The sequence below is a fragment of the Pleurodeles waltl genome, chromosome 12 (assembly GCF_031143425.1).
Source record: "Pleurodeles waltl isolate 20211129_DDA chromosome 12, aPleWal1.hap1.20221129, whole genome shotgun sequence".
In the NCBI taxonomy this organism is placed as follows: Eukaryota; Metazoa; Chordata; class Amphibia; order Caudata; family Salamandridae; genus Pleurodeles; species Pleurodeles waltl.
Window position 1 is genome coordinate 532,078,098 of NC_090451.1, and position 20,933 is coordinate 532,099,030.

At 46.8% G+C, this 20,933-nt stretch overlaps 1 protein-coding gene and 1 non-coding gene across 6 annotated transcripts in view; both read right to left on the reverse strand.

Annotated features, from left to right (window-relative positions):
* The window catches only part of SF3B3 (splicing factor 3b subunit 3), a 342,606-nt gene that overhangs the window by 244,211 nt on the left and 77,462 nt on the right, over window positions 1-20,933 (reverse strand). For all 5 annotated transcript variants that reach the window (XM_069217510.1, XM_069217514.1, XM_069217511.1 and 2 more), the window contains 4 exons: window positions 20,016-20,128; window positions 18,970-19,107; window positions 18,479-18,582; window positions 17,397-17,562 (listed from right to left, as the gene is read on the reverse strand). In XM_069217510.1, coding sequence (XP_069073611.1) covers window positions 17,397-17,562; window positions 18,479-18,582; window positions 18,970-19,107; window positions 20,016-20,128 — 521 coding nt within the window. The remainder of the gene's footprint in view (window positions 1-17,396; window positions 17,563-18,478; window positions 18,583-18,969; window positions 19,108-20,015; window positions 20,129-20,933) is intronic.
* On the reverse strand, window positions 17,655-17,742 carry LOC138268914 (small nucleolar RNA SNORD111). The gene has a single exon (XR_011200202.1). It is a non-coding gene; the product is annotated as a small nucleolar RNA SNORD111 (small nucleolar RNA).

Consider the following 20,933-nt stretch of genomic DNA (forward strand, 5'->3'; position numbering starts at 1 on the left):
GGTTCACATGGATCACCCTCTTGGGGCTCCTGCTTGTGCCCAGGTCCACCAGGTAGGTGACCTGACTCTTCCTTTCTAGCACTGGGTAAGGGCCACTCCATTTGTCCTGGAGTGCCCTGGGAGCCACAGGCTCCAGAACCCAGACTTTCTGCCCTGGTTGGAACTCAACCAGTGCAGCCTTTTGGTCATACCAAAACTTCTGGAGCGGTTGGCTGGCCTCAAGGTTTTTGGTTGCCTTTTCCATGTACTCTGCCATTCTAGAGCGAAGGCCAAGTACATAGTCCACTATGTCTTGTTTAGGCTCATGAAGAGGTCTCTCCCAGCCTTCTTTAACAAGAGCAAGTGGTCCCCTTACAGGGTGGCCAAACAGAAGTTCAAAGGGTGAGAATCCTACTCCCTTCTGTGGCACCTCTCTGTAAGCAAAAAGCAGACATGGCAAGAGGACATCCCATCTCCTTTTGAGTTTTTCTGGGAGCCCCATGATCATGCCTTTTAATGTCTTGTTGAATCTCTCAACTAAGCCATTAGTTTGTGGATGGTATGGTGTAGTGAATTTGTAAGTCACTCCACACTCATTCCACATGTGTTTTAGGTATGCTGACATGAAGTTGGTACCTCTGTCAGACACCACCTCCTTAGGGAAACCCACTCTGGTAAAGATACCAATGAGGGCCTTGGCTACTGCAGGGGCAGTAGTCGACCTAAGGGGAATAGCTTCAGGATACCTAGTAGCATGATCCACTACTACTAGGATGTACATATTTCCTGAGGCTGTGGGAGGTTCCAGTGGACCAACTATGTCCACACCCACTCTTTCAAAGGGGACCCCCACCACTGGAAGTGGAATGAGGGGGGCCTTTGGGTGCCCACCTGTCTTACCACTGGATTGACAGGTGGGGCAGGAGAGGCAAAACTCCTTAACCTTCTGGGACATATTGGGCCAGTAGAAGTGGTTGACTAACCTCTCCCACGTCTTGGTTTGTCCCAAATGCCCAGCAAGGGGAATATCATGGGTTAAGGTCAGAATAAACTCTCTGAACGACTGAGGCACTACCACTCTCCTAGTGGCACCAGGTTTGGGGTCTCTGGCCTCAGTGTACAGGAGTCCATCTTCCCAATAGACCCTATGTGTTCCATTTTTCTTGCCCTTGGACTCTTCAGCAGCTTGCTGCCTAAGGCCTTCAAGAGAGGGACAGGTTTCTTGTCCCTTACACAGCTCCTCCCTTGAGGGTCCCCCTGGGCCTAAGAGCTCAACCTGATAAGGTTCAAGCTCCAAAGGCTCAGTTCCCTCAGAGGGCAGAACTTCTTCCTGAGAAGAGAGGTTCTCTTTTTCTGACTGTGTTGCAGTTGGTTTCCCAACTGACTTTCCTTTTCTCTTGGTAGGCTGGGCCATTTTTCCAGACTCCAGCTCTACTTTTTCACCCTGTGCCTTGCATTGTGCTCTTGTTTTTACACACACCAGTTCAGGGATACCCAGCATGGCTGCATGGGTTTTTAGTTCTACCTCAGCCCATGCTGAGGACTCCAGGTCATTTCCAAGCAGACAGTCTACTGGGATGTTTGAGGAGACCACCTGTTTCAGGCCATTGACCCCTCCCCATTCTAAAGTTACCATTGCCATGGGATGTGCTTTAGTTTGATTGTCAGCATTGGTGACTGTATAAGTTTTTCCAGTCAGGTATTGGCCAGGGGAAACCAGTTTCTCTGTCACCATGGTGACACTGGCACCTGTATCCCTCAGGCCCTCTACACTTGTCCCATTAATAAAGAGCTGCTGCCTGTATTTTTGCATGTTAGGGGGCCAGGCAGCTAGTGTGGCTAAATCCACCCCACCCTCAGAGACTAGAGTAGCTTCAGTGTGGACCCCGATTTGCTCTGGGCACACTGTTGATCCCACTTGGAGACTAGCCATTCCAGTGTTACCTGGATTGGAGTTTTGAGTGGAACTTTTCTTGGGACAGGCCTTGTCTCCAGTTTGGTGTCCAGACTGACTACAGTTTCGACACCAGGCCTTTTTGGGATCAAAGTTTTTACCCTTCTACCCAGGATTGTTTTGTGAAGAGGCTCTGGGCCCACCCTCCTGTGCAGGTTTTTGGGGGCCTTTAGAAGACTCTTGACTATTTTTATTTTTGGCTGTCTCACCACCTTTCCCCTGGGGAGGTTTTGTGACCCCTTTCTTTTGGTCACCCCCTGTGGAAGTTTTGGACACCCTAGTCTTGACCCAATGGTCCGCCTTCTTTCCCAATTCTTGGGGAGAAATTGGTCCTAGGTCTACCAGATGCTGATGCAGTTTATCATTGAAACAATTACTTAACAGGTGTTCTTTCACAAATAAATTGTACAGCCCATCATAATTACTTACACCACTGCCTTGAATCCAACCATCTAGTGTTTTTACTGAGTAGTCTACAAAGTCAACCCAGGTCTGGCTCGAGGATTTTTGAGCCCCCCTGAATCTAATCCTATACTCCTCAGTGGAGAATCCAAAGCCCTCAATCAGGGTACACTTCATGAGGTCATAAGATTCTGCATCTTGTCCAGAGAGTGTGAGGAGTCTATCCCTACACTTTCCTTTGAACATTTCCCAAAGGAGAGCACCCCAGTGAGATCTGTTCACTTTTCTGGTTACACAAGCCCTCTCAAAAGCTGTGAACCATTTGGTGATGTCATCACCATCTTCATATTTAGTTACAATCCCTTTAGGGATTTTCAACATGTCAGGAGAATCTCTGACCCTATTTATGTTGCTGCCACCATTGATGGGTCCTAGGCCCATCTCTTGTCTTTCCCTCTCTATGGCTAGGATCTGTCTTTCCAAAGCCAATCTTTTGGCCATCCTGGCTAACTGGATGTCCTCTTCACTGGAGTTATCCTCAGTGATTTCAGAGGTGTTGGTCTCTCCTGTGAGGGAACCAGCATCTCTGACTATTATTTTTGGAGTCAGGGTTTGAGAGACCCTGTTCTCCCTAGATAGGACTGGTAGGGGGGAATTTTCCTCCAAGTCACTATCCTCTTCCTCTGAGTTGCCACCCTCAGAGGGGTTGGCCTTCTCAAACTCTGCCAAAAGCTCCTGGAGCTGTATTTTGGTAGGTTTGGGGCCCATTGTTATTTTCTTTATTTTACAGAGTGACCTTAGCTCCCTCATCTTAAGATGGAGGTAAGGTGTGGTGTCGAGTTCCACCACAGTCACATCTGTGCTAGACATTTTGCTTCTAAAAGTTGGAATACTTTTTAAGAATCTACAACTGGTTCTAGAATCTAATTCAAACTTTTACAAACTTTTAAACTCTAAAAGAAATGCTAAACAGGATCTAACACAAGGCCCTAGCAGGTCTTTTAAGAATTTAGAAAACTTTTCAAATTGCAAAAATCAATTTCTAATGACAATTTTGGAATTTGTCGTGTGATCAGGTATTGGCTGAGTAGTCCAGCAAATGCAAAGTCTTGTACCCCACCGCTGATCCACCAATGTAGGAAGTTGGCTCTGTATGTGCTATTTCAAAGTAAGGAATAGCATGCACAGAGTCCAAGGGTTCCCCTTAGAGGTAAAATAGTGGTAAAAAGAGATAATACTAATGCTCTATTTTGTGGTAGTGTGGTCGAGCAGTAGGCTTATCCAAGGAGTAGTGTTAAGCATTTGTTGTACATACACATAGACAATAAATGAGGTACACACACTCAGAGACAAATCCAGCCAATAGGTTTTGTTATAGAAAAATATCTTTTCTTAGTTTATTTTAAGAACCACAGGTTCACATTTAACATGTAATATCTTGTTTGAAAGGTATTGCAGGTAAGTACATTAGGAACTTTGAATCATTTCAATTGCATGTATACTTTTCAAGTTATTGACAAATAGCTACTTTAAAAGTGGACACTTAGTGCAATTTTCACCGTTCCTGGGGGAGGTAAGTTTTTGTTAGTTTTACCAGGTAAGTAAGACACTTACAGGGTTCAGTTCTTGGTCCAAGGTAGCCCACCGTTGGGGGTTCAGAGCAACCCCAAAGTCACCACACCAGCAGCTCAGGGCCGGTCAGGTGCAGAGTTCAAAGTGGTGCCCAAAACACATAGGCTAGAATGGAGAGAAGGGGGTGCCCCGGTTCCGGTCTGCTTGCAGGTAAGTACCCGCGTCTTCGGAGGGCAGACCAGGGGGGTTTTGTAGGGCACCGGGGGGGACACAAGCCTACACAGAAATTTCACCCTCAGCAGCGCGGGGGCGGCCGGGTGCAGTGTAGAAACAAGCGTCGGGTTTGCAATGTTAGTCTATGAGAGATCAACGGATCTCTTCAGCGCTGCAGGCAGGCAAGGGGGGGCTTCCTCGGGGAAACCTCCACTTGGGCAAGGGAGAGGGACTCCTGGGGGTCACTTCTCCAGTGAAAGTCCGGTCCTTCAGGTCCTGGGGGCTGCGGGTGCAGGGTCTTTTCCAGGCGTCGGGACTTAGGTTTCAGAGAGTCGCGGTCAGGGGAAGCCTCGGGATTCCCTCTGCAGGCGGCGCTGTGGGGGCTCAGGGGGGACAGGTTTTGGTACTCACAGTCGTAGAGTAGTCCGGGGGTCCTCCCTGAGGTGTTGGTTCTCCACCAGCCGAGTCGGGGTCGCCGGGTGCAGTGTTGCAAGTCTCACGCTTCTTGCGGGGAGATTGCAGGGTTCTTTAAAGCTGCTTTTGGAAACAAAGTTGCAGTCTTTTTGGAGCAGGTCCGCTGTCCTCGGGAGTTTCTTGTCTTTTTCGAAGCAGGGCAGTCCTCAGAGGATTCAGAGGTCGCTGGTCACTTGGAAGGCGTCGCTGGGGCAGAGTTCTTTGGAAGGCAGGAGACAGGCCGGTGAGTTTCTGGAGCCAAGGCAGTTGTTGTCTTCTGGTCTTCCTTTGCAGGGGTTTCAGCTAGGCAGTCCTCCTTCTTGTAGTTGCAGGAATGAAAATGTCACTTACCCAGTGTACATCTGTTCGTGGCATTAGTCGCTGCAGATTCACATGTTTGGCACAGTCCGCTGCCTGGTGTTGGGCTCGGAGTATTACAAGTTGTTTTTCTTCGAAGAAGTCTTTTTGGTCACGGGACCGAAGGACTCCTCCCTCCTCGGCTCCATTGCGCATGGGCGTCGACTCCATCTTAGATGGTTTTCCCCGCAGAGGGTGAGGATGGAGTTGTTTGGTATAAATAGTGCCCATGCAATGGAGTGAATATGTCTGTACGTTAAGAGTTTCTAATAATTATTTACAAATGTTCAGATGTTTAAGATTTATGATCTACTTCTAAACGGCTACAGGCTTCCCGGGGAGGTGGGAGGGTACATGTGAATCTGCAGCGACTAATGCCACGAACAGATGTACACTGGGTAAGTGACATTTTCAGTTCGATGGCATATGTTGCTGCAGATACACATGTTTGGCATAGACTATAAAGCAGTTACCTCCCCTAAAAGCGGTGGTTTAGCCTGTAGGATTTGAAGTAGTTTGGAATAATGTTCTTAGTACAGCTTGGCCCACTGTAGCTTGTTGTGCATTTAGTACGTCTACACAGTAGTGTTTAGTAAACGTATGAGGCGTAGACCAGGTTGCAGCCTTACATATTTCGCTCATAGGAATGTTTCCTAGAAAGGCCATTGTAGCACCTTTCTTTCTGGTTGAGTGTGCCTTTGGTGTAATAGGCAATTCTCTTTTGGCTTTAAGATAGCATGTTTGAATGCATCTGACTATCCATCTAGCAATGCCTTGTTTAGAGATTGGATTTCCTATGTGTGGTTTTTGAAAAGCTATGAACAGTTGTTTTGTTTTCCTGATTAGCTTTGTTCTGTCAATGTAATACATTAGTGCTCTTTTGATGTCTAATGTATGTAGTGCCCTTTCAGCCACAGAATTTGGTTGTGGGAAGAACACTGGCAATTCTACTGTTTGATTTAAATGGAATGGTGAGATTACTTTTGGCAGAAATTTTGGATTTGTTCTTAGAACTATTTTATTGTTGTGTATTTGAATAAATGGTTCTTGTATGGTAAATGCCTGTATTTCACTTACTCTTCTGAGGGATGTGATTGCAATGAGAAATGCGACCTTCCAGGTTAGATATTGCATTTCACAGGAATGCATGGGTTCGAAAGGTGGACCCATGAGTCTTGTTAAGACGATGTTAAGATTCCATGAAGGAACTGGTGGTGTTCTTGGTGGTATAATTCTTTTTAGCCCTTCCATGAATGCTTTAATAACTGGTATTCTAAATAGAGACGATGAATGAGTAGTTTGTAGGTAAGCAGATATTGCTGCGAGGTGTATTTTTATAGATGAAAAAGCGAGATTTGCTTTTTGCAAATGTAGTAAGTATCCTACTATGTCTTTAGTAGAGGCATGTAATGGTTGTATTTGATTGGCATGGCAGTAGTAAACAAATCTTTTCCACTTAGATGCATAGCAGTGTCTAGTGGAAGGTTTTCTAGCTTGTTTTATGACCTCCATGCATTCTTGTGTGAGGTCTAAGTGTCCGAATTCTAGGATTTCAGGAGCCAAATTGCCAGATTCAATGATGCTGGGTTTGGATGCCTGATCTGTTGTTTGTGTTGTGTTAACAGATCTGGCCTGTTGGGTAGTTTGACATGCGGTACTAGTGAAAGGTCTAGTAGAGTTGTATACCAAGGTTGTCTTGCCCATGTGGGTGCTATCAGTATGAGTTTGAGTTGGTTTTGACTCAACTTGTTTACTAGATATGGAAGGAGAGGGAGAGGGGGAAAAGCGTACGCAAATATCCCTGACCAACTCATCCATAGAGCATTGCCTTGTGATTCGCGGTGTGGGTACCTGGATGCGAAGTTTTGGCATTTTGAGTTTTCTTTTGTTGCGAACAAATCTATCTGGGGTGTTCCCCAAATTTGAAAGTACTTGTTCAGAACTTGGGGGTGAATTTCCCATTCGTGGACTTGTTGGTGGTCTCGCGAAAGGTTGTCTGCTAGTTGGTTTTGTATTCCTGGAATAAATTGTGCTATTAGGCGAATGTTGTTGTGAATCGCCCACTGCCAAATTTTTTGTGTTAGGAGGCACAATTGTGTTGAGTGTGTTCCTCCTTGTTTGTTTAAATAATACATTGTTGTCATGTTGTCTGTTTTGACAAGAATGTATTTGTGTGTTATTATGGGTTGGAAGGCTTTTAACGCTAGAAATACTGCTAACAGTTCTAGGTAATTGATATGAAATTTTGTTTCGTGTATATCCCATTGTCCTTGAATGCTGTGGTGATTGAGGTGTGCTCCCCACCCTGTCATGGAAGCATCTGTTGTTATAACGTATTGAGGCACTGGGTCCTGAAATGTCCGCCCTTTGTTTAAATTTTTGCTGTTCCACCATAGAAGCGAGAGGTATGTTTGGCGGTCTACCAACACCAGATTTTGAAGTTGACCCTGTGCTTGTGACCATTGTGATGCTAGACACTGTTGTAAGGGTCGCATGTGTAGTCTTGCGTTTGGGACAATGGCTATGCATGATGACATCATGCCTAGAAGTTTTAGCACAAATTTTGCTTGTATCTTTTGGTTTGGAAACATAGCACTTATTACCTTGTGGAATGCCTGCACTCTTTGTGGACTTGGAGTGGCAATTCCTTTTGATGTGTTGATGGTTGCTCCTAGATATTGTTGTGTTTGACACGGTTCTAGGTGTGATTTTGTATAGTTGATGGAAAACCCCAGTTTGTGAAGGGTTTGTATGACAAATGTGGTGTCGTTTGCGCATTTTTTTACTGTGTTGGTCTTGATTAGCCAATCGTCTAGGTAAGGGAACACATGTATCTGTTGTCTCCTGATGTGTGCTGCTACTACTGCTAGACATTTTGTGAACACTCTTGGTGCAGTTGTTATTCCGAATGGCAACACCTTGAATTGGTAATGTATTCCTTTGAATACGAACCGTAGGTACTTTCTGTGAGAAGGGTGTATTGGTATATGAAAGTACGCATCCTTTAGGTCTAATGTGGTCATGTAATCTTGCGGTTTGAGCAGTGGAATGATGTCTTGTAGTGTGACCATGTGAAAATGGTCCGATATGATGTAGGTATTTAGTGTCCTGAGATCTAATATTGGTCTTAATGTTTTGTCTTTTTTTGGAATTAGAAAGTACAGGGAGTAAACTCCTGTGTTTTTTTGTTGTACTGGTACTAAATCTATTGCATCCTTTTGCAGTAGTGCTTGAACTTCTAGTCCTAAAAGTTCTAAATGTTGTGGTGACATTTTGCGTGTTTTGGGGGGGATGTTTGGTGGGAAGTTGTGGAATTCTATGCAATAGCCATGTTGGATTATTGCTAATACCCAATTGTCTGTTGTAATCTGTTGCCAAGATTGGTAGAATTGGCTTAGTCTTCCCCCCACTGGTGTTGAGTGAAGGGGTTGCGTGACTTGAAAGTCACTGTTTAGGTGGAGGTGTTTTTGGAGTCTGGAATCTTCCCCTACTCCTTGGGAATTGACCCCCCCGATAACCCCTGAAACCTCCCCTTTGGAAGGAACCCTGATATGGTGTGGTTCTTGTTTGTTGGCTGGTGGTGTCTGTGGGTTGGCCACGAAACCCCCCTCTAAATGGAGTTTTTCTGAAAGAGCCTCTGCTCTGCGGGGAGTAGAGTGCGCCCATGGCCTTGGCCTTGTCTGTGTCCTTTTTAAGTTTTTCAATGGCTGTATCCACTTCAGAGCCAAAAAGTTGTTTCTCGTTGAAGGGCATATTAAGGACAGCCTGCTGGATTTCAGGTTTGAAGCCTGAAGTGCGGAGCCAAGCGTGTCTCCTTATGGTGACAGCAGTGTTGACTGTTCTTGCTGCAGTATCGGCTGCGTCTAGTGAAGAGCGGATTTGATTGTTTGAGATCGTTTGTCCCTCTTCCACTATTTGCTGCGCCCTTTTTTGGTATTCCTGGGGAAGATGGTCTACGAGAAGTTGCATCTCGTCCCAGTGTGCGCGGTCATATCTGGCCAGCAGCGCTTGTGAATTTGCGATGCGCCACTGGTTGGCTGCCTGTGATGCTACTCTTTTCCCTGCCGCATCAAATTTTCGGCTTTCTTTGTCCGGAGGTGGGGCGTCGCCAGATGTATGTGAATTTGCTCTCTTGCGAGCTGCCCCTACTACCACGGAGTCAGGTGGTAACTGCGAAGTAATAAACACTGGGTCTGTGGGTGGTGGTTTGTATTTCTTATCCACCCTTGGGGTGATGGCTCTTGATTTTACGGGCTCTTCAAAAATTTGTTTTGCGTGCCGTAACATCCCTGGTAGCATTGGGAGACATTGATATTGGCTGTGTGTAGCCGAGAGGGTGTTAAATAAAAAATCATCCTCTATAGGATCGGAATGCAGTTGGACATTGTGGAATTCTGCTGCCCTAGCCACCAGTTGCGAGTATGAGGTACTGTCCTCTGGCGGTGACGGCTTTGTGGGTATGACTCGGGATCATTGTCCGGCACTGGGGTGTCATACAGGTCCCAAGCGTCTTGATCCTGATCGTCATGACTTATGGTAGTTTGCGCTGGTGAGTGCATTTGTGGCGGTGTTTGTGCCGGCGATGCCTGTGGTGGAGAGGGCGGAGGCGTGACTTTTTTAACCACTTTGGCTTGTGGTTGTGCGTCATCCTTTGGAAGTCCGATCCTTCTTTTCCTCATGATTGGGGGAAGGGTTGATATCTTCCCTGTGTCGTGCTGGATGTACAGTCTCTTTTGTGTGTAGTCCGATTCTACACGTTGGAGCTCGTCCAAATCTGTGCATTTGGCCACTTATTCCTTGTTCCTCTGAGTAGGATGAAGGTGTGGTATTTTTCGGCGCCGAGAGAGAATCTTTTTTCGGTTTCGGCACCGACAGAATTTTTGTTCCTTTCGGCATGGATTCTCGGTGCCGATGTTTTTCGGTGCCGGTATCTTGTTTTTGTCTCTCGGAGCCGCTTTCTCGGCTCCGAGGTTGCTCCATGGCGGTCCCTCGACCGGAGTCGGGTGTCTTCGCTATGGGCGTGCCCTTTTTCGGCGCCTTCGACGGGTCGCCTGTTTTATGGGTCGAGCCATGGCCTGTTGGCAGTGGCGTCCCCTGGGCTTTCGGTTTGTCGATGGATTTACTTTTCGACGTCTTACTCACAGTTTGTTGCTGTTGTTCGACGTCGGAGTCTCCGGATTCTGATTCCGGAACCGAGAATGTTTCCTCTTCCTCGTCGAAACGTTGTTTTGTCGACGTGGACGCCATTTGTTGACGCCTGGCTCTTCGGTCCCGGAGTGTTTTTCTGGACCGGAAGGCTCGACAGGCTTCACAGGTATCCTCCTTGTGCTCGGGGGACAAGCACAAGTTACAGACCAAGTGCTGATCTGTATAAGGATACTTACTGTGACATTTTGGGCAGAAACGAAACGGGGTCCGTTCCATCGGCTTCGATGTCGCACGCGGTCGGGCCGACCAGGCCCCGATGGGGGATCGAAACTACCCCAAAGTCTTCCGATGATCGGTGTCGATGTACCTAACTATCCCGATACCGAACGGAACAATACCGACGCTTTCTTCCGAGATTCTGACTAACTTTCCGAACCGAAACACGGAGCGAAAAGGAATACGTCCGAACCCGACAGCGGAAAAAAACAATCTAAGATGGAGTCGACGCCCATGCGCAATGGAGCCGAGGAGGGAGGAGTCCTTCGGTCCCGTGACCAAAAAGACTTCTTCGAAGAAAAACAACTTGTAATACTCCGAGCCCAACACCAGGCAGCGGACTGTGCCAAACATGTGTATCTGCAGCAACATATGCCATCGAACTCTAATTTTCTAGGGTTCAGGGTAGCCCTTAAATACTAAATTTAAGGGCGTGTTTAGGTCTGGGGGGTTAGTAGCCAATGGCTACTAGCCCTGAGGGTGGGTACACCCTCTTTGTGCCTCCTCCCAAGGGGAGGGGGTCACAATCCTAACCCTATTGGGGGAATCCTCCATCTGCAAGATGGAGGATTTCTAAAAGTTAGAGTCACCTCAGCTCAGGACACCTTAGGGGCTGTCCTGACTGGCCAGTGACTCCTCCTTGTTGCTTTCTTTGTTCCCTCCAGCCTTGCCGCCAAAAGTGGGGGCCGTGGCCGGAGGGGGCGGGCAACTCCACTAAGCTGGAGTGCCCTGCTGGGCTGTGACAAAGGGGTGAGCCTTTGAGGCTCACCGCCAGGTGTCACAGCTCCTGCCTGGGGGAGGTGTTAGCATCTCCACCCAGTGCAGGCTTTGTTACTGGCCTCAGAGTGACAAAGGCACTCTCCCCATGGGGCCAGCAACATGTCTCTAGTGTGGCAGGCTGCTGGAACTAGTCAGCCTACACAGACAGTCGGTTAAGTTTCAGGGGGCACCTCTAAGGTGCCCTCTGGGGTGTATTTTGCAATAAAATGTACACTGGCATCAGTGTGCATTTATTGTGCTGAGAAGTTTGATACCAAACTTCCCAGTATTCAGTGTAGCCATTATGGTGCTGTGGAGTTCGTGTTTGACAGACTCCCAGACCATATACTCTTATGGCTACCCTGCACTTACAATGTCTAAGGTTTTGTTTAGACACTGTAGGGGTACCATGCTCATGCACTGGTACCCTCACCTATGGTATAGTGCACCCTGCCTTAGGGCTGTAAGGCCTGCTAGAGGGGTGTCTTACCTATACTGCATAGGCAGTGAGAGGCTGGCATGGCACCCTGAGGGGAGTGCCATGTCGACTTACTCGTTTTGTCCTCACTAGCACACACAAGCTGGCAAGCAGTGTGTCTGTGCTGAGTGAGAGGTCTCCAGGGTGGCATAAGACATGCTGCAGCCCTTAGAGACCTTCCTTGGCATCAGGGCCCTTGGTACTAGAAGTACCAGTTACAAGGGACTTATCTGGGTGCCAGGGTCTGCCAATTGTGGATACAAAAGTACAGGTTAGGGAAAGAACACTGGTGCTGGGGCCTGGTTAGCAGGCCTCAGCACACTTTCAATTGTAAACATAGCATCAGCAAAGGCAAAAAGTCAGGGGGCAACCATGCCAAGGAGGCATTTCCTTACAGTTGGGTAACTGGAAATGAAGTGCATGACTATGTTGGGCTTTATAATTTGTTTATGAAAGAACACATTTTAAGTAACTGCTTCAATGAAAAGTTGCATCAGTATCTGGTAGACCTAGGTCCAATTTCTCCCCAAGAATTGGGAAAGAAGGCAGACCACTGGGTCAAGACTAGGGTAACCAAAACTTCCATTGGGGGTGACCAAAAGAAAGGGGTTACAAAACCTCCTCAGGAGAAAGTGGGTGACACTAGAAACAAAGAAAAAGAGTCCTCTGTAGGCCCCCAAAAACCAGACCAGGTGGGTGGGCCCCAAGACACAACCCAAACCAAAGGTGGGTACCAAACTGGAATGCCACTATGGCATGGTGCCATAACTGTAAACAGACAGGGCACCACACCAAGGACACTTCTTGTCCCAAAAACAAACCCCCTAGCAAAATCCCAGGGGTGACCAGTGTAGCCATTGGGGAGGACTCCTCAGATGAGGAGGTCTTCATAGCCTTCAACTGGAAAAAGGGCCCAACAGGTGAGTTGGAGATTCCAGAGGGAAGTAGACACTTCCACCACCTACTGGTGAATGGAATCCCAGCCACTGCCCTGAGAGACACTTGTGCCAGTCACACTATTGTGCATGACAGGCTGGTGTTCTCAAACCAGTACATACCAGGTGAGACTGCCAGAGTAAGAGTTAGCCCAGACAGGGTCACTGATAGGCCTGTGGCTTTTGTGCCCATAGAAGTGGGTGGGACTTTTAGCTGGAGAAGGGTGGTAGTCAGTACAGACCTCCCCCTTGATTGTCTCCTTGGAAATGACTACCCAGAGGTTAGTCAGAGCCCAAGAGAGGAACTGGTCCAGTGCCAGTCCTCTCCCAAGGATTCTGGAGTTCCTGCCTCTGCAGTAAATGCAAGTAGGCCCCAGAAGAAAAAGAAAAGGAAACAGAGTAGGAAAGGTGGACAACCTTTAGCCAAGGTTCCAGCAAGCCAAGGAGATTCTGCTCCAGTAGGGGAGAACTCCAAAAGTGGCTCTGATAAAGTCCAACCTGACCCACAAGAAGTCCTGGCTAATCAGGCAACTGTTAAGTCTGAGTGGGTGGCCCCTCAGCTAACAGAAGAAAGAGTGGAAGAAGGGTGTTTACTACAAGCTGTGGTAACCCCCCACTCCAATACAGCAGACAGGCACCCTGAACCCAAAGAAGCCTGTAACTTAGCCCCTTCCCTTGTAGGTGAAGAGCTAAAGGTGTGGTTCTGGGCACTGACAGCTGTCAGTGGCCTCTGCTGGGTGTTAGCCTTTATGGCTGCACTATCCTTGGCATGGTGGTCAGACCCCATGCCAAATAGCAAGTTAGGCCCCCTGACCCTGTTGGTCATGGTGGGGTTACTCCAGCTCTGGGTAACCTCTTTGGGTAAGCTAGGGGTGACCCTGGCTAAAATAAGATTAGCAGAGGTGGATACCTCTAACCCCAAAATAGAGAGAATGGGTGGAGACATAAAAAGCACAGACAAGAGGCAATTCAGTCTAGGTCCTATTACTGTGGAAGTGGGTCAGTTCCCCAGAGGGAATGACCTGAACAGGAGGATGTAAGGCAGAGTAGGCCCTGCAACAAACCAGCCTATTTCCTCTACTCTTCCTCGCCTGACAGACTAGGAAGACTCTTCCAGCTTTGGCTGAGTCTCCTGGCCTGTGGGCTGGGGGGGGGGCTTGTGTAAAGAAATGGCTCCCTGTTGCAGTTACCCCCCACTTTTTGCCTGATACTGATGCTGACTTGACTGAGAAGTGTGCTGGGACCCTGCTAACCAGGCCCCAGCACCAGTGTTCTTTCACCTAAAATGTACCATTGTTTCCACAATTGGCACAACCCTGGCACCTAGGTAAGTCCCTTGTAACTGGTACCCCTGGTACCAAGGGCCCTGATGCCAGGGAAGGTCTCTAAGGGCTGCAGCATGTCTTATGCCACCCTAGGGACCCCTCACTCAGCACAGACACACTGCTTGCCAGCTTGTGTGTGCTGGTGGGGAAAAAATGACTAAGTCGACATGGCACTCCCCTCAGGGTGCCATGCCAACCTCCCACTGCCTGTGGCATAGGTAAGTCACCCCTCTAATAGGCCTTACAGCCCTAAGGCAGGGTGCACTATACCACAGGTGAGGGCATATGTGCATGAGCACTATGCCCCTACAGTGTCTAAGCAAAACCTTAGACATTGTAAGTGCAGGGTAGCCATAAGAGTATATGGGCTGGGAGTCTGTCAAAAACGAACTCCACAGCTCCATAATGGCTACACTGAATACTGGGAAGTTTAGTATCAAACTTCTCAGAATAATAAACCCACACTGATGCCAGTGTTGGATTTATTAAAAAATGCACACAGAGAGCATCTTAGAGATGCCCCCTGTATTTTACCCAATTGTTCAGTGTAGGCTGACTGGTTCCAGCAGCCTGCCACACTAGAGACATGTTGCTGGCCCCATGGGGAGAGTGCCTTTGTCACTCTGAGGCCAGTAACAAAGCCTGCACTGGGTGGAGATGCTAACACCTCCCCCAGGCAGGAGCTGTCACACCTGGCGGTGAGCCTCAAAGGCTCACCCCTTTGTGCCAGCACCGCAGGACACTCCAGCTAGTGGAGTTGCCCGCCCCCTCCGGCCACGGCCCCCACTTTTGGCGGCAAGGCCGGAGAAAATAATGAGAAAAACAAGGAGGAGTCACTGGCCAGTCAGGACAGCCCCCAAGGTGTCCTGAGCTGAAGTGACTAACTTTTAGAAATCCTCCATCTTGCAGATGGAGGATTCCCCAATAGGATTAGGGATGTGACCCCCTCCCCTGGGGAGGAGGCACAAAGAGGGTGTACCCACCCTCAGGGCTAGTAGCCATTGGCTGCTAACCCCCCAGACCTAAACACGCCCTTAAATTTAGTATTTAAGGGCTCCCCTGAACCTAAGAATTGAGATTCCTGCAACTTACCGAAGAAGAAGACTGCTGAGCTGAAAACCCCTGCAGAAGAAGAAAGAAGACACCAACTGCTTTGGCCCCAGTCCTACCGGCCCGTCTCCTGCCTTCTAAAGAACCCTGCTCCAGCGACGCTTTCTCCAGGACCAGCGACCTCTGAATCCTCAGAGGACTGCCCTACTTCCAAGAGACCAAGAAACTCCCGAGGACAGCGGCACTGCTCCAAAAGAACTGCAACTTTGTTTCAAGTAGCAGATTTAAAGACCCCTGCAACTCCCCGCAAAAAGCGTGAGACTTGCAACACTGCACCCGGCGACCCTGACTCGACTGGTGGAGAACAACCAACTCAGGGAGGACCCTCCGGCGACTCTACGACTGTGAGTAACCAAAGTTGTCCCCCCTGAGCCCCCACAGCGACGCCTGCAGAGGGAATCCCCAGGCTCCCCCTGACCGCGACTGTCTGAACTCCATTTCCCGACGGCTGGAAAAGACCCTGCACCCGCAGCCCCCAGCCCCTAAAGAAACGGAACTTCTGTGCAGGAGTGACCCCCAGGAGGCCCTCTCCCTTGCCCAGGTGGTGGCTACCCCGAGGAGCCTCCCCCTTGCCTGCCTGCATCGCTGAAGAGACCCCTTGGTCTCCCATTGAAAACTAAAGGAAAGCCGACGCTTGTTTGCACACTGCACCCGGCCGCCCCCGCGCTGCTGAGGGTGTACTTTCTGTGTGGACTGGTCCCCCCCCCCCGGTGCCCTACAAAACCCCCTTGGTCTGCCCTCCGAAGACGCGGGTACTTACCTGCTGGCAGACCGGAACCGGGGCACCCCCTTCTCTCCATTATAGCCTATGTGTTTCGGGCACCTCTTTGACCTTTGCACCTGACCGGCCCTGAGCTGCTGGTGTGATAACTTTGGGGTTGCTCTGAACCCCCAACGGTGGGCTACCTTGGACCAAAAACTGAAACCCGTAAGTGACTTACTTACCTGTGAAAACTAACAAAAACTTACCTCCCCCAGGAACTGTGAAAATTGCACTGTGTCCACTTTTAAAAACAGCTTATTGTGTTTTATGTAAAAAGTATACATGCTAATGTAATGATTTAAAGTTCCTGAAGTACTTACCTGCAATACCTTTCAAATGAGATATTCCATGTAGAATTTGAACCTGTGGTTCTTAAAATAAACTAAGAAAATATATTTTTCTATAACAAAACCTATTGGCTGGATTTGTCTCAGAGTGTGTGTTCCTCATTTATTGCCTGTGTGTATGTACAACAAATGCTTAACACTACTCCTTTGATAAGCCTACTGCTCGACCACACTACCACAAAATAGAGCATTAGTATTATCTCTTTTTGCCACTATCTTACCTCTAAGGGGAACCCTTGGACTCTGTGCATGCTATTCCTTACTTTGAAATAGCACATACAGAGCCAACTTCCTACAAAGGCCTTCTTGGTATATCATACAGAATGCTAAAAGTATAGTTCAAGAAAATGTAATTGCTTGAAATAAAAAAATGCAGGCACTCAAATAATGAAAATAAACGATCAAAGGAGTTTAAAAAAATCAACACACAGAGAATGTATACTGAGCACTTGGCCTTCGGAAGTGTTGAATTTCAGGCTTATTTAGGACCAAGGTGAGTTGAGTTTACCGTCCTTAACAAAACACTTGTCTCCAGTACAGAGGTAGGTAATTTCATAGATCACAGGTACCTCTTTGGGTTATTTAATATGCTTTAGGGAATGGTACATGTTTGGCGAGGTCAAATGCTCCCAATCATCCACTTATTGTGTTGTGCCATTTTAGGACCACACCAGCATTGCATTCTGAACTGAAGCAGTTCCACAAAGTTGATAATAGCCATACATGTTCTCAGTATTATAGTTATCCTCTGACCAGTTCTAGCACCATTTCTCCAGCTTTTAACGACAACAACTTTACTGACAATTCTTATCCATCTCTAATAAGGCAAGTGAAACGCAACCGAGAAGAGAGGATTTTCACACTATCACTTTAAGGATCCACCCATCCAGAAGGTCAAACTAGTTTCATCAGTGTTTAAATGTACCCTGAGGGAAGCTGCAGCTACATAGGGGAGACCAAGGAGGCACACCACCAAATTCTACCCACATTCAACCATTTGTCAAGATAAAGGTTCTGCTGTTTGAGTATACTATTTTTCAACAACAGCAAGCAATCGTATGCAGAGCAGCAGCACTTTGGAGTATCTCCACCCAATATCAGACATTAGTATCTTCTGCGCTACCACTCAAAATTACCACAACACGAGACTAAGCGCACAAGCTGTCTTCTCAGAAAGAAATCTGAACAAACTGAAAAAACAAAACAAAAAAAACACGAAAGAAAAGACGCCTAAGCAGAGCCGATGCTTGTAACAACACTTTGGTTAACAACCTTTTTATAAGACAGCAGATGGGGGTGTATTCTGAAGATATGTACATGCATACCTGGCAGCAGAGAATGGGAGATAAACTGTCCTGCTCATCGACCAATACCAAGTTCTTAAGTGTCCTAGGCTGGAAAAAGAAAGTATCCCCTTCTTCTAGTGGCATAGCTGATGAAAATTCAGGCTCCTCATCATCATCTCCCAAGTGGGCAATTTGATACAGGTAACTGAAAGAAAAAAAATGAGCACTTGTGTATGCTTCTCTTATGTGTGTAATCATGCAACATGTACTAAGACAAGATCACATTGGACCTACACAGTGCTGTTGTCCAGATTCAGAGTGTAAAGAGTGATCTCCAGTCTTGGTGTCAGAGAAGAGACATGAGAATGCTCATCATTTCTAGCACAGCACTGCTCCTATGGTTACAATCCCCCATCAGACAACAAAAGGGGATCCAGGCTCATATATTCCTACGCAATTAACACACGTTATGCCATCCACCCTGTTTATTCTTGAGTACACAGGCTTTCAATGATGATTGCGATAAGAAGGCTGTTAGCCCTCTCCCACAACCACGAGTTACTAATTGCAACTTAGATGGTTTTAAGCCTCAAATGCAATACCTCACTTCATCCGAAAGAAGAGCGACTCAAGAGTGCTCAATGGTTACTAACCACAAAACAAACTCATCCATGCCAGTCTTTAAGTAAAACACTGGTCCTCATCTTCTGAAAAGCACAGCATCACTCACATATGGAAGTCTGAAAACGGAGCTTTGGTGAAAACCCAACAGAAGCAGGAAAGGGTGGGCCTCCTGGTCGGGAAAAGTCATTAAATGGTATTTACTTCATTTCTTATTGCTTACAGCAACAGAGTGATTAGGGTGGACGTAGGGTTGGGCTCTAATCAACAGGGTCTACCTGCAAGCTTTATACTGTAAATAATCGGGGGATGCTAAAAAAAATAATGCTTGCCAGCACTTCTTCAATCCACACAAGACCATGGTCTACATAAAGACATCTAAGTCTGAGCTCTTCATGCCCAACCTGCCAGGTTTCTTAGTTAATAATGTGTGCATGCTTCGGCTGTGCACGCCTTTGCCATGGCAACTTAACTCTAACGTATCATTAAAATCTACTCACTGATTTCCAAACTCAGAAGCAACGAACAGAAAGCCTGTTTTCAGCACACACATGGCAGCAGCCACAGGGACGGTATCAAAGTACTTCAGTCGGATCTCAGTGACCTGAAAGGAGAAGAAAACAATATGACTTCCCATAAGACATCTACCAGGGTAAGAAGACCAAAACATCAAGTAGGGTATCCATGTCATTAGTGTGGAGAGACAACATGTTGCTTTGAAAGACTTAAAAGTTGTAACTGCTGCTGCAAATCAGAAAGCACTGCACTGTCTGCATACTGGAGGTCAGAGAAGAGACATGAGTTCATCATCATTTCTGCAGCATAGGAGACAAGCCTTTGAGATCTGGGTAGTGAAAAAGATATATCTCCACATTAAGGCACCCTCTCTCGTCAAAAGTAATTTTCACTAAAGACACCAAAGATGAAAACCAACCCCAGTAATTTCCCAACAGTCCATAAGCAAAGCAAGCCAGTCCTCCATAGCACATACCATGTCCTCGTCAGTCTCCAGCGTGATCTTGAAGATGTCTCCCTGTTCAGTCTGGGCTAGGAAGAAGAACATGGATTTGGTCTTGTGGGTAGCTGAGCACACGAACACCATACCTCTCTCTGGGTCGTCCAGGTCATTCTGTGTGGGGAGAAGAAATACAAAAACGAGAGCAGTCAAACTAATCTTATGATCGATCTACGTGAGCACTTGCGAGTTTTGCATCTTTACGTACGCTTTCCTGATACAGTTTAAAGACAGGAAAGCTAAAAAAATTAAAAAAAAATTTTAAAAATCCATTTACTACTAGAAATACAAACATCCAATCAGATAAACCATCATCTCCATAGTAAAGATCAGAGAAGAGACATGGAATATTCATCACTTTGGATTACTTGAGTTGGGGCCAGCGCACTGCTCACCAAAAATCTTCAACTACACCCATTCAAAGAGGAAAACAAGAGAAAATCTGTGCATCTCAATCTCATATTGCCCAAATATAAATATTGTCACAGGACTGATCTCAATCTAAGCCTCTGTTCCATGAACAATAACTCAAAATCCTCTCAATACCGACATACAGAGCAAGATTTCACACTCACTGCAGAACACCAATAAATAGGAACCCATCACATTCCCCAATACTTAGTCCTTAATTTATAAAGAACAGAGGAGAAGAGGAGCAGACTGGCTAATACACAAAAGTAGCAGTAAACATTTGATTCAAATTTTATTCTAAAACAAAACAAACAAAAAAATCCACATGGCCAAATCTTACGCTGTGCACTACTGTTCCTCACAGCTCTGAGCATCCTAGTGCAGAACACACACCAAACACAAGAACATCACCAGAACAGTGCTTTAGCACAGAGTTCAGTGTTCATTTTGAGTCAGGGATTGCAAACATCATGAAGCTGCAGAACCAAAGAGAAAACCTTCCACATGCAAAGAGTACCCATCAGAAGCCAACCTGCATTTGCAGGAGCTGAGAATGACAAATTGAAGATTATCACACACGCAAGACACAGATTTCCAGGGTAAGTGCTCACCCTTCTCCTAGGAATGGGACATCGGATGTCAGGCTGGTCACCAAAGTTTTTGTAGGTGATGTAGTTTTCAGAACAGATCAGCACTCCACTGGGGCCATCTGCACCACCAGGAACTGAGGGAAAAAGATAAGGGAAAAGTGCAGATTAGGACTCTAAACTCCCACGAAACAGTTTATCTCAGCCAATGTGTATCAAGAATACTAAAACATATATGTAGGAAGTTGGCTCTGTATGTGCTATTTCAAAGTAAGGAATAGCATGCACAGAGTCCAAGGGTTCCCCTTAGAGGTAAAATAGTGGTAAAAATAGATAATACTAATGCTCTATTTTGTGGTAGTGTGGTCGAGCAGTAGGCTTATCCAAGGAGTAGTGTTAAGCATTTGTTGTACATACACAAGACAATAAATGAGGTACACACACTCAGAGACAAATCCAGCCAATAGGTTTTTATATAGAAAAATATCTTTTCTTAGTTTATTTTAAGAACCACAGGTTCAAATTCTACATGTAATATCTCATTCGAAAGGTATTGCAGGTAAGTACTTTAGGAACTTCAAATCATCAAAATTGCATGTATACTTTTCAAGTTATTGACAAATAGCTGTTTTAAAAGTGGACACTTAGTGCAATTTTCACAGTTCCTGGGGGAGGTAAGTTTTTGTTAGTTTTACCAGGTAAGTAGGACACTTACAGGGTTCAGTTCTGGGTCCAAGGTAGCCCACCGTTGGGGGTTCAGAGCAACCCCAAAGTCACCACACCAGCAGCTCAGGGCCGGTCAGGTGCAGAGTTCAAAGTGGTGCCCAAAACACATAGGCTAGAATGGAGAGAAGGGGGTGCCCCGGTTCCGGTCTGCTTGCAGGTAAGTACCCGCGTCTTCGGAGGGCAGACCAGGGGGGTTTTGTAGGGCACCGGGGGGGA